General features: G+C 44.3%; 1 protein-coding gene across 1 annotated transcript in view; it reads right to left on the reverse strand.

Annotated features, from left to right (window-relative positions):
* The window catches only part of ZC3H14 (zinc finger CCCH-type containing 14), a 28,257-nt gene that overhangs the window by 1,433 nt on the left and 12,041 nt on the right, over nucleotides 1–14,783 (reverse strand). Inside the window, exons 7-16 of the mRNA XM_083501963.1 lie at nucleotides 12,554–12,714; nucleotides 11,239–11,339; nucleotides 9,504–9,659; nucleotides 8,724–8,798; nucleotides 6,497–6,656; nucleotides 5,198–5,421; nucleotides 4,185–4,305; nucleotides 2,565–2,698; nucleotides 1,178–1,272; nucleotides 215–321 (exon numbers count right to left, since the gene is read on the reverse strand). Coding sequence (XP_083358089.1) covers nucleotides 215–321; nucleotides 1,178–1,272; nucleotides 2,565–2,698; nucleotides 4,185–4,305; nucleotides 5,198–5,421; nucleotides 6,497–6,656; nucleotides 8,724–8,798; nucleotides 9,504–9,659; nucleotides 11,239–11,339; nucleotides 12,554–12,714 — 1,334 coding nt within the window. The remainder of the gene's footprint in view (nucleotides 1–214; nucleotides 322–1,177; nucleotides 1,273–2,564; nucleotides 2,699–4,184; nucleotides 4,306–5,197; nucleotides 5,422–6,496; nucleotides 6,657–8,723; nucleotides 8,799–9,503; nucleotides 9,660–11,238; nucleotides 11,340–12,553; nucleotides 12,715–14,783) is intronic.

Genomic DNA, 14,783 nt, shown 5'->3' on the forward strand with positions numbered 1-14,783 from the left:
TAATTATCGTTCTGCCCTAAAAATCACCAATCCCCATATATTTCAAAATTAGGGAGGGCAAAACTCTGAAAAATGAGTTTTCAACATATAATGAAGAACTGCTCTTACTCAAGTTTCTTACAGTTTTTGCCTAACAGCTTGTTAAGCAAAATGATTGTGCATTTTCATGTTTGATTAGCATGTGCAATTTAACAGAGTAAGAGAAATACATTACCTAGTTTGAGTTCGGGTCCATTTTAAGGCATGACGTGGTGGTACAGAAACAGAAGGATGGTAAAACGTACAGTCGACTCTGGTACACTGAGTGTTAAACCTGCAATGCTAAGTAAATAACAGGATTGAGAAAAGGCAATGGCAAGGGAGTTCAGTTTTGCCTGTTTAGTCGAATCCATAGAGTGTACACTACTTGCATATTTCTATTTGAAGTATGACATACATTTAATACAAGCTTTCAAATATGTGACTTGGGTTATCTTAACATAGGGTGGAAGATTTCTACGGTCGATTGACTACTACAAATCCTAGGACCAGTTCAATAAAATTCACTTGATGAATAGCACCTGATGAACATGTGAACTGAGTCAATGTAAAAACATTGTATTTATAAGGTGATATGAAATTCCCATCTGGATTGTTATCGACGGTTCATTCACAGATGCATATCACCACTTGATGCTGCATACATCAAGGAATGAATATGCATACGGCAACCAAATCCTACAATGGAAGGGGAAGTCCATTTTCACTTATTTCCCCCTTTCCCCCGGTGTCCCCGACCGCTGTCCCTCAAATCTGCTCCAGAGGGTTGGGGGATCCTTTGGACAGCAAGGGACGAAGGGTGGAACAGGAGAAGGGGGACACAATTGGATTTGACAATAGTTAAAATCTAAAATAAGGTGCGAATAAATTGCAAACTAGGACTACTTCTTGAGTATAACAAGACCTGTGCTTAGCCTTCCTTCCTGGTTGATGTATATAATGCATGTGTGCATGTATGTACACAGATGTTGTCAAGCGCAGCGTAAGGTACTCTTGAAGGCTGGAAATATTAATAGTGATTATTTAACGAGGCTGGGCTAATACTTCATATTCCCTGGGCGCAGAATGAGTTCCACTTAAAGCTTCGGCCCAACTTTTTGAAACTCCCCTGCAGAGGAAATGAAAACATGGTACTTACTTTGGGATGGTAGAAAGGGCATTCCATTTTCTTACAAGCAGGGAAGAATCGACATAGTTGGCTGTTAGAAGATGTTGGCGGTGCTGGAGGTGGAGCTGCAAAACCCATTAATGGAGGAGGGAAGTGACTGATACCAGACAAAACAACGAATGGTTTCACGTGTACTGACAACATTTAAAAAGACTGCAATTTCAATTCCTAAAGTTCAACAGCAGGAAATTGTTCCTGGAGGCAAGTGAGACAACCACCTTGCTGCACTAAGATGGTCTGGATCTGGTCAGTGTCTGGATGGGAGACTGTAGGATCCATTTGCTGCAAATCCCATAAGATTATGACAGACCAGATATAAATATAATGGATAAATAAGCAGTTCAAAACCAAAATTCATATTGCTTCAGAAAGAAGCAACATTGACAAAAACACATAACCATTTTTCCATCTGTGTTCAAAACACAGCTTTCTGCAAAATTTCATGGTCTGTGAAAGGGGAAAACACAGCTCAAATCATGTTGTGCCACAAAGTTGTTTCCAAGCTGAAAAGCAGGGGGAGGGGGGAGGAGAAACAGAGAGACTGGGAGTCTTGGGTCCTCCAAGGAGGACAAGGAAGTGGCTAGCCATAACATTTGCTGGAAGCGGCAGCAATGAGCTAGGCAAAGAAGGGGAGCACCTTCCCATCACCCCACAAGCTGCTGTCAGTCCTTGTGGGACAGGGCTGAGTTCAGAGACCTGGACCTGCCTCCTCTTACATTAAAAAGACAACTTCATGATGTCTTTTAAATTATCATTCAGCAGCTTGCGCTGCTTCAACCAAATATTATGAAACATGCATACTGCAGACTGCAATGGACACAACTACCAATGGTTGCAAGATGATTCTATCTTATACATTCGCCATTGTTTGCAATGCACTGGTTGGCGGAGCTGTTGGCCTGGCATATTTTGTTTTATGCTTTTTTTGGCGGTGGTGGTAGGGGGAAGGCAGAGCTGTCGAAGAGCACTGCAAACTTTTTACGCTGTGGTTTGGCACAGCGGATTTGCTGCTGGACTTTTCTTTTGTCGTTAGCAAATGGCAAGTTTGGTGTGCCGCTGTGCTACTTTGTTGCATTTTCAACAATTGTTTCAGCCATCTGGGAGTGGGGGGGGGGGAGGTCAGAATCAACAACTGACCCAACTGATAGCAGAGGCAGGAGGAACCTAAGAAGAGCCCTGCTCCACCAATCAAAGGTCCATCTAGTTCAGTATCTTGTTTCCCAACTTGGCCAATCGGATGCCTCTGGGAAACCCACAAGCAACCTGCCTTTGGTTTCGCTAGATCAGATTCTGCTGTCACCAGCACATTCTTCCCAGCAAGCCCACATCAAAACCTGGAATAGCAATAAATCTTTACCTGGTTTAGGTGGCAGTGGGGTCCGACGACTGGCATGAGTGTAGGGGCAATCTGGCTTGGTGCACTTGGCATCGTATTTACAATTTGGATGGATGAACAAGCATTTGTCCGCAAATTTGCAGTTGGGAAAGACTCTGGAATGTGAAAGGGAAAGCTGCTGGGTAAACTTGTTAGAATGCATTCACGTTCAAAATAATGTCTATGTTTACACCTCAGTCCTCACCCCTGGCATCAAATACAGTTTTACTTAAATCAAGACACTGGTGCTCTTGGGCTAGAATTCTAAAGGAAAACCTCAATTCCGATTTTTTGAAAAACCCTCTGGCTTCAAGTGCTTTCCATGCTCAAATAATAAACGGGCAGAAATCTGGAAGCCAATTCTAGAGAGTTCAAAGCAACCAAAAAAGTTACATGTGTGCCAAAATCAAGGTCTGCCAAGTTGGTAAGGTCTGGGTTTTTCCAATGAAATCCCCAAACTCTAAAATGGGCATAAAAAGAGCCAAAATGGATCCCAATGATGTCAGTGGACATACTCAATACTGAACTGAAGGGGGGGGGAAGGTTAGTTGTCAGACCTCTAGAGAACTGATCTGATGTTTGTGGATTAAGAACTGGACTGGTGGGGAAAGGGGAATCTCGTCACTGCCACATCATCCTGAGCACTCAGCCCTCTGCAGTGACCCCGTTTCATTCTATGTTTTGTGGATTTTTTAGATCACAGATGAATTAAATGCTCTGAGAAAGGGCTAAAGAGCTGAATAGTGCTGACATAAATCTGCTCGAGGGAGCTGCAGAACAATATATGAAGTAGCAATGCATTCTGAAACACTAAAAACAGCTTTTCAGCTCTTCCCCCAAACCTCGCTGTACTATATATCTCACAATATTAATTGTATTCTCTCTTTTCATAAGGATTTGCCTCTATCACAATTAAATATATACTTCTATAATGTATATTTCTCACAGCTATTTTCTGGATGTTGTTAGCCTGCATCTCCCATCACCCCTGGCCATGCTGCTTTGAGCTGTAGGGTCCTTCAACTTTAGCCTCGGTTGGGTACACGAAACCCTGACTACGCTACCCGTTTGGCTACACCTGTTCTACTGTGGTGATGCAAGAAGCCAACCAAATCCACAGCTGTCAGGAAGCAGAGCTGGAGACCCAAGAGCAGACCCACCTCCCTTCTCTCCCAGAAGCTTTTGTGCAGTGGCCTGCTCAATCAGACCCCATCTAGCCTAGCATCCTGTTTACTGCTGTAGTCGGCCAATGGCTTTTGCGAAGCACACAAGCCTGGCAGAAAGGCAATTGCCCTTCCAATATAATCCCTCTACCTGGTCTTCAGAAATGAACCGGCCTGACCCTGGAACTTTGATTAGGCGTTATGACAAATAACCAGTGGCAGACCTCTCCTCCTCTTTGCCTCTGTCCAATCCCCTTTTGCCCTTTAAGCTAGTGGCCATTGCCATAACCCGTGGCACGGAAATTTCATTCCAGTGCAGTGGAGGCTTTTGCTCAGGACTAATACAGAGGAGAAGACAGGGGGAGAAGCTAATTTTTGTGAAAGCTGTGCCTGAAGACCAGGAGGGCCAACTGCATCAAGAAGCATTTGTACCACTAACTTGCACGGCAATGTGGGGTGATGGAAGGCACATTCGTCTCCATTTTTGCAGGCGGGCCAATACTTGCAGCGCTCGGGTACTTTTTCCGCTTTGTGCAGGGCACCAACTTCCTCCATCTCCACTGCAGAGAGAAAGCAAAGAGGCTCCAGTTGATCTCAAGTGGTTTGGCTGTTCAAATTTAAGACCGTTTCCATCACAGGGATTATTTACCCACATCAAAACCATGCAAATTTGAGACTCTAAAGTGTCAAAATGTAATGGGGTGTGCTATTTATTTAAAATATTCCTGCCCCACCTAGGCCTCCAAGTCAAGAGAAGAAAAATAAACAGAATATTTGTTTAAAATAAAAAACAATAATTATAAGGCACCAGCGATTGAAAAATACAATACACAACCAGCTGCTGTTACACATGTGACATGGGGAAATCGCTCCTGGCTCATGATTTCATCTCTGGGACAGAAGCATTTCTGTCCTAGGCAACTGTATAGCCTGAGGCTTCTGGCCCAAACAGTAGAGATGATCATAACTGGCTACCCCCCAGGATTTAGGAGTCTACTGTTTGCTGCTTCAATCCCAGATGAGCTTTCATTAAGTCAGGAACGCAGGGTTGGCAAAAGTGGTGATCCCTTCAGATGTTGTTGTGCTCCAACTGTCCTAAGCCTCATCAGGTGCATGGCCAATGGCCAGGGATGATGGGAGTTGTAATCTGGCAATATCTGCAGGACTGCAACTCCCCAACCACTGCCTTAAATGTGGTGCATCCAACCAGGGCCTGTGCTGTTTGCTAATTATGCTTAGACAACGTTGAGGGTGGGGATCAGAGCTGTGTTCTTCCCATTGTGAGAGGTCTATTAGAAAAGAACCTGCCATGGGAACTTAGCCTGCAGTTCAGTCACTGCATTCCTTCCTGCCTTGTGCTCAGCTCAAGTTGCCCAAAGAAAGCAATGCAAATAGAGAAGCTTTGCAACGAAGCTAACAAAAGATGCTTATCCACTGGGGATGGACAGTTACCATCGGTGCTCTCCAGCTGTCTGGATATAATGTGCATCTGTTGCGCACGAAGGCTTCTTAATCCCTTGTTGGCTGTTGCTTTGGGGGCAACTGGCCTTACTCCTTCCATGAGACTCATTTCCTCCTCCTCTTGATCAGACAAGTATCCTGGCGGGCTGGGGACTCCGTCCAAGGTGACTATGAACTTGGGACTAGCAGGCTTCTCTGGCTGCATAAGCTGCTCCCTGGGATGAGAGAGGGGAACCCAGAAGGAACATCAGAGCTACTGAAACAGAGAGCAGACTAAATGTGCGACAATACAACACCCAATTCATGACAATTTGTGAAAGTTTTCTGTTGACAAAAGACCAAACTTTGTTTTTGTTTTTTAAAAGTACATTCTTATCTCTAAACCACTTTCCTTAAACTTCTGATAACTGAGATATGCATTTTTTCTAAGCTAAAATAGAAAAGATGCTCCCCTCTCAGTTTGTGTAAGGAGAGAACGTAAGATTCCTGATGGATCAGACTAGAGGCCTCTCTAACTGAGCATCATCTTTCTCAGTGGCCATCCAGATGCCTCTGGGAGGTCTCCAAGCGGGATATGAGACCCGAAGGATTTCCTGTCCCCAGAGGCAACTGATTGGCTGAGTCTGTATGAGTCATTGCTCTTCCAATCAGAAGGCCCATCCAGAACTGTGACTCATGAAGGGTCACAGTAAGTAGGCTTCTTGCTACCACAAGGCAGGGTGATGGTCACCCGTTTAAGATGGTTTTAAGAAGGAATTAGACAAGTTTGTGAAAAATTAAGATTGTCAGTGGCTACTGGTCACAATAGCTGTATTTATGATCAGAGGCAGCATGCCTCTGGACACCAGTTTCTGAGGAACAAGCAAGAAAGGGCTATTTTCCTACTATCTGATTGCAGCCAATAAGGACATGGCCTGCCCTCAGCTGCTTTTGTAGGTGGATCCTTTGGGCTCATTCGATCAACTGATTTATTGCAATGTGCTAGCAGTTTGTGAATTATTGGACTAAAGTAGCCCTGTCACTTAATGAGCCATTTGAAGGCAGGTAAAAAAAGCCAGGGAGAGGAACTAGGGCAATTCACCATGGCTCTCATTTTTAGAAAAGGAGTAAACACATCTTCAAAGCTAAGAGACCTAATTCACACAACCCCTTTGACATTTCCCTATGTATGATGCGACTGAGCACCAAAACACACCACTCATGTAATCAGGTATGCCAGTTGCTGCAACTAGGTAACTAAGCTTGAGTTTCTTAAGCCTCTTACTGAATTTTTAAGGAACAACTTTTTACCTTGCCTGTATGAGCCGTCCTGAAAGTGCCTGTAAGGCCTCCGAGGCCCTCTTACCCACTTCCAGATTCTGGGGCACCATTATCTCCTCGGACAGCTTGGGCTTCTTTAAGATAAATGATCTGGTGTCTGTGTGGACCATCGATTCCAAGTCATAGTAATCTAAGCCAGAGAAAATGGTAGAAGTGTTCAAATCAGGCTGTCGTAACCCAAGCACGGGGACAAGTGTGAAGCTCTTTAATGAGGATAAGCAAAGTCACACAGCCTGCCCAGTTGAGCATTAAACTAGCATATTTTCCACTGCAGCAGGAACAGAATTGTACAGGTATCCCCTCACTTGCGTGCGACCACATATACACGCGGCACCAGGAAATCAATCAATCAATCAATCAATCAATCAATCAATCAATTCTAACCTGAAATGGTGGGAGATCTGGAAAGTCCTTGTGGCTGGTGAGGAGACCCTCCAAGAGCCCAAATAGGATGCTAGTGAGCCAAAAGTCTAGAAGAAAAGACTCCAAGGGCCCCAAATGGCACACAGGAGCTCTCACTGCTGCCACACTACCCTGCTCAAGCGCTGTTAGATGGGAAGCTGCACTTACTGCAGTGGGCTCCCCACTAACGCACATTTCACTTATGTGTGCGAGAGTTTAGAATGTAACCTCAGAGTAAGTGGGGAGTTGCCTGTGCAAGCAGCCACTGAAGTCAAGATGCCACTGCACTAGATAGGCTGCTAATTCAGTTCATATGCTCTCGTCACTCCTGGCCCAGCGGTCCTTTAATGGATACAAGAGCGGCCGCAAGAAACCACGCTTGCAACCGCTGCAGCACACAGTGTTAAACGTGGCACAGCGCTATGCACATGCATAGTCCTATCCCTGCTGCTAGCTCTGCACCAGGAGAAGCAACTAGTATCGGATGTTGATTGAGCAAGAGTGGCATTGGTGGGGAAAGAGAAAGCAAGCAAAAGAGGGGAGCACAGGGTGGATGGCCAACCCGTGCAGGCCACTGCATGACTGCATTAACAGCATCTCTTAAGTACAGGGGATGTTGTGTAGAAAGCTATCTAAGATTCATTGCTTGAACAAAGGTGGCTATTATAGTGCAGTCAGAATGAATGCCTTTGAACTTAGGCAGGAAACCCAGATGCACAAATATAGGATGGGGAAACACCTGGCTTGCCCCCAACCTACATTTGCAATTCTATGAGTACCATATTTTTCACCCTATAACACGCTCCCAACCATAACACGCACATAGTTTTTAGAGGAGGAAAACAAGAAAACAAATATTCTAAACGAAACAGTGGATGTATGATTTTTGTGGTTCATGTTGTGGCCACAGACATGTGATCTGATGGTGAGTTTGGGGTAGCCCAATGCAAAGATCCTGAGGAGCCATGTGGATCCGTGCTTTGTAACCACGTTTTTGCACCACTGCGGCCCCAGGCAACAGTAGGTGCATGATTTTTTTGGTGCAAGCTGTAGCCATGGACATGCTATGTGATCTGATGGTGATTTTGGGGTGACCCAGTGCAAAAATCCTGAGGATCCATGTGGATCCGTGCTTTGTAACCACGTGAATGAAGGAACTGTCAGTAATGTATGGTATCTCCAATACAGTGATGAAGGAAGTGGGGGGGGGGGAGCTCACACTTGTCCTAGGCAAAGCAGCCAACTCCTATAGGCCTAGGGGCCTTCACCCCCTCATTAAATATTTGAGGGAGTCATCCTCCCCCCAAGCTGATGCTTTGACATGACCCATCAGGAATTTCCCCCTGTGCAAGTCTCCCTGAAATAAATGGTGCCAGCCCAATAATCCACCTGCTTGATTCCATTTATTTAAACAGGACTTTCCTCAGAGAATCTCCCAAGAGGGCTTTCAAGGCAAACAGAATGAACGGATGTGTGCTTCAGAACACTCAGTCAAATGAAGGCCTTCAAAAGTACTCCACAGTTTGCTACAATCTGAAATAAAAGCAATTTAAGCTTCCTCCAACACAAAATTAATGCATCAACGTCGGACATAGTAACACAAAGTCCACTCGGGATTGGCTTTAAAAGCAGGTGACAAAATTAAGTACCTTCCCATTAGCAAAACACTGAAGGGACTTAAGTTTTTTCAAATAAGATTTGGACTTTAACCTAATAAAAGTTAAATGGCACCGTTTTTGGCTGTTAGTGGATTTGGGAAGCCTGCTTTCTTTTTCATTAAATAACCACAGCTAACCTTGTGCCTTTTGTAATGCTTCTCCAATGGCGGGTTCAATCTGGAGACGGGAAAAGAGCTGCCTTTGCTGGGTTCCTAAAATAAATGTGGAATGAAAAAGTATTTTACTGCCTGTGCAACTCAAATTAAGGGACAGCTGTGCAGTCACTTCCTGCAACTCTATTCTTAACAAGTGCTCTCCCACCCTCCACAAGGCACGGGATTCTCTTACAATCAGCTTCCACTTATTCTAGTCATCTGCACAATTGCTAAGAGATTTCTGCCTCCTCCTCTATGGACCTATTTGAGCAATACTTTACTCTTGGATTCTACCTAGAGAGACTGGAAGTGGACTTTGGGCTTCTGCACTGCCTCCCTGCTCTGTAGATGGTTTTATCTCAGAGTCAACATTACCTTGGGTGCCTTTAAAAGGGGATTAAGGCAAATTTAAGATGGATACATAGGTCCACCCTTGACTAATTGGATGGCTACCCCATAATAGCTAATTGGAACATCTCCGTTTAGAGGCAATGAATGCCACTAAATTCCAGTTGCCGGATTGGTAGGAAAAGAGACTTTATGCCCTGCTGGTGGGCTTCACAGAAGCAGTCCAGTAACAGAAGATGTGCCCCCCCCCCATTATAGTGAGGAAATGAAAGAGGAACACACAAGAATCTGAGGCTTATTGGGTTGAGATTCCTGTTCAATAGAGTTATATGTGCCTGCAGCATAACGCACGTTTTTGGGCTGGAGAACAGAATTAACCTCTCCTTGAGAACAGAGCACTTTCTTCAGTATCACCTGGAAGTCTCCCTAATGCTTGTTCCTTTGGCTCCTCTTCCTGTATCTGGGAGTTCCCTCTGGACGGCCGGCTCTGGCCATGTATCACTTCCAGAAAGGTTTCCTCTTGAGATGTCCGGGTTCTGGGAGCCACAGGAACTGTCTGCTTTGCTGGCACTTTCCACAAATAAAAAAGAAAAAGCCATCAAAGGCCGATATGCAAAGAACAAGTGATTCATCATCACAAAAGTTAATTGCATTCTCTAAAAATCCAGACAAATAGGTCAAAAAAAAGCAGCAATTTCTAACCTCATAAAAGTTTGGCTTTCAGACGGATTTCTGGCACGAAATTAACTCGAGACATTAATTAATAAGCTACCCCTTTATCGCTCCACGAACCTTCTGCTTTTGTCTTTTACACCAGCTATACTTCTGCTTTCACTTGAATGTGTTGGTTTGGAGAACATTTGTCTCAGTCAAATGTTAGCTGACACACTGGCTAGACAGCCAGCAGAGAAATGATAAGCTGTCTGGTTGCACTGATGCTTCCATCTGGCTGCTAATACAGTATCATCATCTAGGGGGCAAGAACATTTGCCAGCACTTCTCACAGTCCTTTCTTACTTGAGGGGGAGCCACTGAAGGTCCTTCCTGCCAATGCCAGAAGATTACAGTGGGCTTTAGATTCTCAGCAAGGCTACAATGCTAGAACATTAATGTGTGGTTTCAGTGCTCCATTTCACGGGTTGTTTTTACTATTGCAATGTAGTCCTTAAAGCTGCAAGCAACCTTGAAAACCTTCTGCTAGGAGAGCTGGAATGTAAATCCCATCAGGGAAATATAGAAATATTTCAAAGACTTAAGGACCGATCTGCACATTGAGCTTAAAGTAAGATTTATACCCACTTAACCATCATAGTTTTCCCCAAAGAATCCTGCTAATTGTACTGAAAATTCTGTGTTGGGTACTTCTAGTTCCCTCACAGCACTACGGATCCCAGCTTTAGCCTGCAATCTGCACTTCCCTGGGAATAAGCTTCCATAAACGTGCAAATAGACATGTCTGGGATGGCATTGTTAGTCCAGGGCATAGATAGGGCATAAGGGAGACTGTGGGAGCTTTTCCGTAACAAGTGGGGCTTCTGTTCACTTGCAACACCATTTGGTGCCAGCTATGCAGCAAACATCTCACTTGTGAGATGCTCACTTGCAATGAAAACTGACCTGTGGGGCTGGTGTCTGTAGCGTCAAACCAAAAACCATTTCCAGAGGGGCAGCCATGTTAAGTTAAAACAACAAACAGTGGCACCTTAACATGGATGATGGCAGGATTTTTCAGGGACTAAAGTCCACCTCATCAGATGCTCGGTGTATTGCCTGATGTTAAAACTTAAACATATGCAAAATATGCATGGTTAGCATTCACAACAGATCTTAAGTTCAATCCTTTGTGTCTCGCGCCACTGGAGAGTCGCTGCCAATCAGGTTTGACAATACAATGGACCAATAGCCTGACACGATAGAAGGGCGCGTCCTATGACCCTAACAGCAATAATCGAAGATAAAACAAACATCCTAACTTAGAACACCTGCAGTTATAGTAAGATAGCAAACCATTGTGACTCATGCCACAGGTGGTGGCAGTGATCTTTTGGATATGTTGCTGTTTAGGTTTATCTTCCTGTGCCTCGATTCATTCGGGCTTACTAAACTGGGCTTGGAGCTCACGCGTCCCTGTCAAACTACAGTCACTTACCTGCAGCATAATTTGTTGTCTTTGTAACAGATTCCTGGGCTTCAGAGATAGCCTTCAATATTAAATTCTTATTGGCCTGTTTGTTAGGCGGCAGCGAAGGCCTGGAGGGATTGAACAAAAAAAGATACAAGGAAATTAATTTGTCATTGTAGAAGAGTGAAGTATTGCTAAGCTGTGTTTTCAAAAGCTTGGCCGAAATCCTCACGAGTTGCACAGATGAGAATTTTTGGAGTTATTTGATCATCCGCCACCTTCTGTTGCATCCGCCACCTTCTGTGCTACTCTGTGAGCCACGCATCCTATTACTGAAATAGGACTGATTTCTCTTCTCCTGGCATTCATCTCCACACAGAGGGCACCCTTCAATATTCTGCAATCCCCTACCATACATCCAGTGACTGTAGAAGTCACGCTTCTGCTGTGGCGGCCGCAGAGGCCAATATGGATGCGCTCCTGATCTTCTGTAGTCCTCTCTGACCTCATTCCCTTTTCTGCAAACATAATGAAATAACTGTTGGATACAACTTTTGGATCCACAGCAAAATACACCTTGAGATCAGCACTGGCCTGCAAGGTACTGCCGGGAAAACACTGCAGGGAAGCTAAGGTGGAAGGGAAGTCCCACCTTGGTTGTTGGCCTGGGAGGCAGAGGACACCCTAGTCAGGACTTTTTAACATGTAGGTCACATGACCTCCTGACACCAGCAGTGTGCCGAGTCAGCAACTGTGGGTTCACACGACCGAGGCATCTCCTACCCATCAGTTTCTGGTTCAGTTGGCAATTCCTCTCCCCACTTGATCACCCTGCAGCAATGGCAGCAGTTCCCACTAGCATGCTGCTTCCAGGGCTTGCATTTGTTTTCTCCTCCGTAAGCAATCATTTACTGTAAAAGCCAGGCCTTAAATACAGTGGTACCTCGGGTTAAGAACTTAATTCATTCCGGAGGTCCGTTCTTAACCTGAAACTGTTCTTAACCTGAAGCACCACTTTAGCTAATGGGGCCTCCTCCTGCTGCCCTGCCGCCAGAGCACGATTTGTGTTCTCATCCTGAAGCAAAGTTCTTAATCCGAGGTACTATTTCTGGGTTAGCGGAGTCTGTAACCTGAAGCATCTGCAACCCAAGGTACCACTGTAATCAAGCAATACGATGGCAACAAAATTACTTCTAATGTATTTTCCTGGGCATATGGCATCATTTGATCTTGCCATGTGGCCCAACACCCGGAAACAACTTAGGCACATCATGAACTCAGGACAATCTATTTTGATGCTTACTTTCTTTGGCCTAATTCAAACCCCACAATTCTTAGGTACCTTCTCTCAGGTTTTGCAGGCACAGAGACGCTGCTGGAGATGCCTCCCAGACGGAGTCCACAGTCTTCCTCTTCCTCCTCCTCCTCTCCATCGTTGCTGAACCGTTTCACTCGGACTACAGAGCTTACAACTGGGAGTTTTCTCTTCCTCAAGTTTTCTTCCTGCAAGCGATACAATAATTTATTTGATACATTTTTGTTTGAGAAATTTGTAGCATCCCCTTTAAGGCAGGCATTTCCAGGACAACTATCATTGATTTTGCTTTGAAAAAGAAAAAGTGGCTGGTTTTCCCAATGTCCATGCCCAATGTGTTTTCCATGCCTGATGGTGAGTGAAGCCTGTTAACAGGCAAAAAACAAAACAAAAAAACCCCACACCATGTAACTGAAGTAATCACAATTATACCCCTGCTTGCTCCTGACTCCCTCTGGGGTTTTGCTGTGTTGAATTTCCTAAACATCATGTACATTTGTTGGTGAATATATAGAGAAAGGTATGGTTATGTGTGTGTAAAACTTTAAACACACACACACACACACACACACACACACACACACACTGGGACAACTGGATGGATCAAAAGCATGTACTTAATCTTTGAAGAAACATGATGTTTTCTAAAGTGCAACATAATAATAATAATAATAATAATAATAATAATAATAATAATAATAATTGTACTTAACAAGCTGTTAAAATTCCAGAAACAGGACTCAGATTCACAGGTACTATGCAGTGTTCAGGCCTTAGTTCCCTTCACCCCAAGAGTGATTCAGATGATCATATTTGCCCTTGCTGTACCACTCAAAGCCAAAATCTACCACAGCAAGTCCTCGCTTCTTTCTCATCCACCTGCCCCCTCCAATTTTGCTTCGGAAGGTTGTTTTGGAATCAGAGAGGTGGATGGTTCCCAGTGGATCAATTAGTCGAACTCCCCACACTATATTTAAAAGCAATGGCAGGTGTTCAGTTGACTTTTTCTTGGGGAGCTGAGCTCATTTTGTTTTGTTTTGTTCCTCTTCCCGTTACCCCAACCTGTCCCATTTTCAGGATAACCTCAGGATCCCACCGCAATAAGAGGTTCTTAGCACAAAGGGGGGGGTCAGGTTGGGTTTTCAACCTTTATTTATCACATTCCCATCCTGCTATCCCCTCAAGGAGCTCACAAGAGCAGGTGGGTGGTTTCTCCCATTTTATCCTCACAACAGCTCTGTGAAGGAGGGAAAGCAGAGTGTCAGTCACTACGGTTGCCCAATGAGCTTCGTAGAATTTCAATCTGAGTCCCCTTTGTTCAAATCCACGACACTTTCATCAGCAACTCACGAAAGGAAGAGCTGGAGGGAAAGAATGCATGCAGGATACAGCTTTAAAAGCAAAACACACAAGAACAAAAAAGGGCAATCACCTTCATCAAGGCAGCTTGCATTTTAAAAAGAATCCAAATTCTAAAATTATTCACCAAGAATTATGGATGCTAGGGCAAAATTTGTGCAGATTTATTGGCTGACTTACTGTGAAAGTCAGAGGCAGTGAGGTGGGAAGAGGATAATATAGAGAGGAAGAGCAGTGAGAGACAGAATGAGTGTTTATGATTAAGCATGAAGGGGAGACTGGTCAAACACTAGAGGCTCATCCACACTAACCTTTTGCTCCACACTTCCTAGGCACAGATCCAATCTCTAAAGTACTGTGTCCGAGTGTGTTTTTTTATGTCCTGGCCCTTTTCAGTGAAAACCTGCTTTTTAATGCAGGATCAGAAGAAACAGCAATTAGGGCTTTCTGCAGATTGCTCTGGTTCAGGGGTAAATAGCTGGTTTGGGCAGGGAAAGTGCCAGGGCAAAAAAGAAAAGAAAAAAAGGACTTGGACACAGCACTTTAATACACAGGTGTGTGCCTAGAAACACAGCACAAAAGGATATCTGGATGAGCCCTAAGATGGAAAGCCAGAAACTCATGTATGATAAAGAAATTATCACCTGCTAAATAACAAAAGTTATTTGGCAAGTCCTTCTTGCATTCTCTCTCTCCCCATCCCCACAAATCAATGTTCATTCACAACCAAGGAAGTTAGAAATTTGCCTTCTAAAGAAAACAAATTTATATTTATACTCCCAGCCACTTACTCATCCATACCTAAGAATGTAATGCTTGATAGTATCCTGCCCCCTTGACACAAAGGGTGAGTGCAGAAGACACTAACACATAGCAAAAAAGGACAGGAGAGTCACAT

Source organism: Podarcis liolepis (genome assembly GCF_965112155.1).
Source record: "Podarcis liolepis genome assembly, chromosome: 1".
NCBI lineage: Eukaryota > Metazoa > Chordata > Lepidosauria > Squamata > Lacertidae > Podarcis > Podarcis liolepis.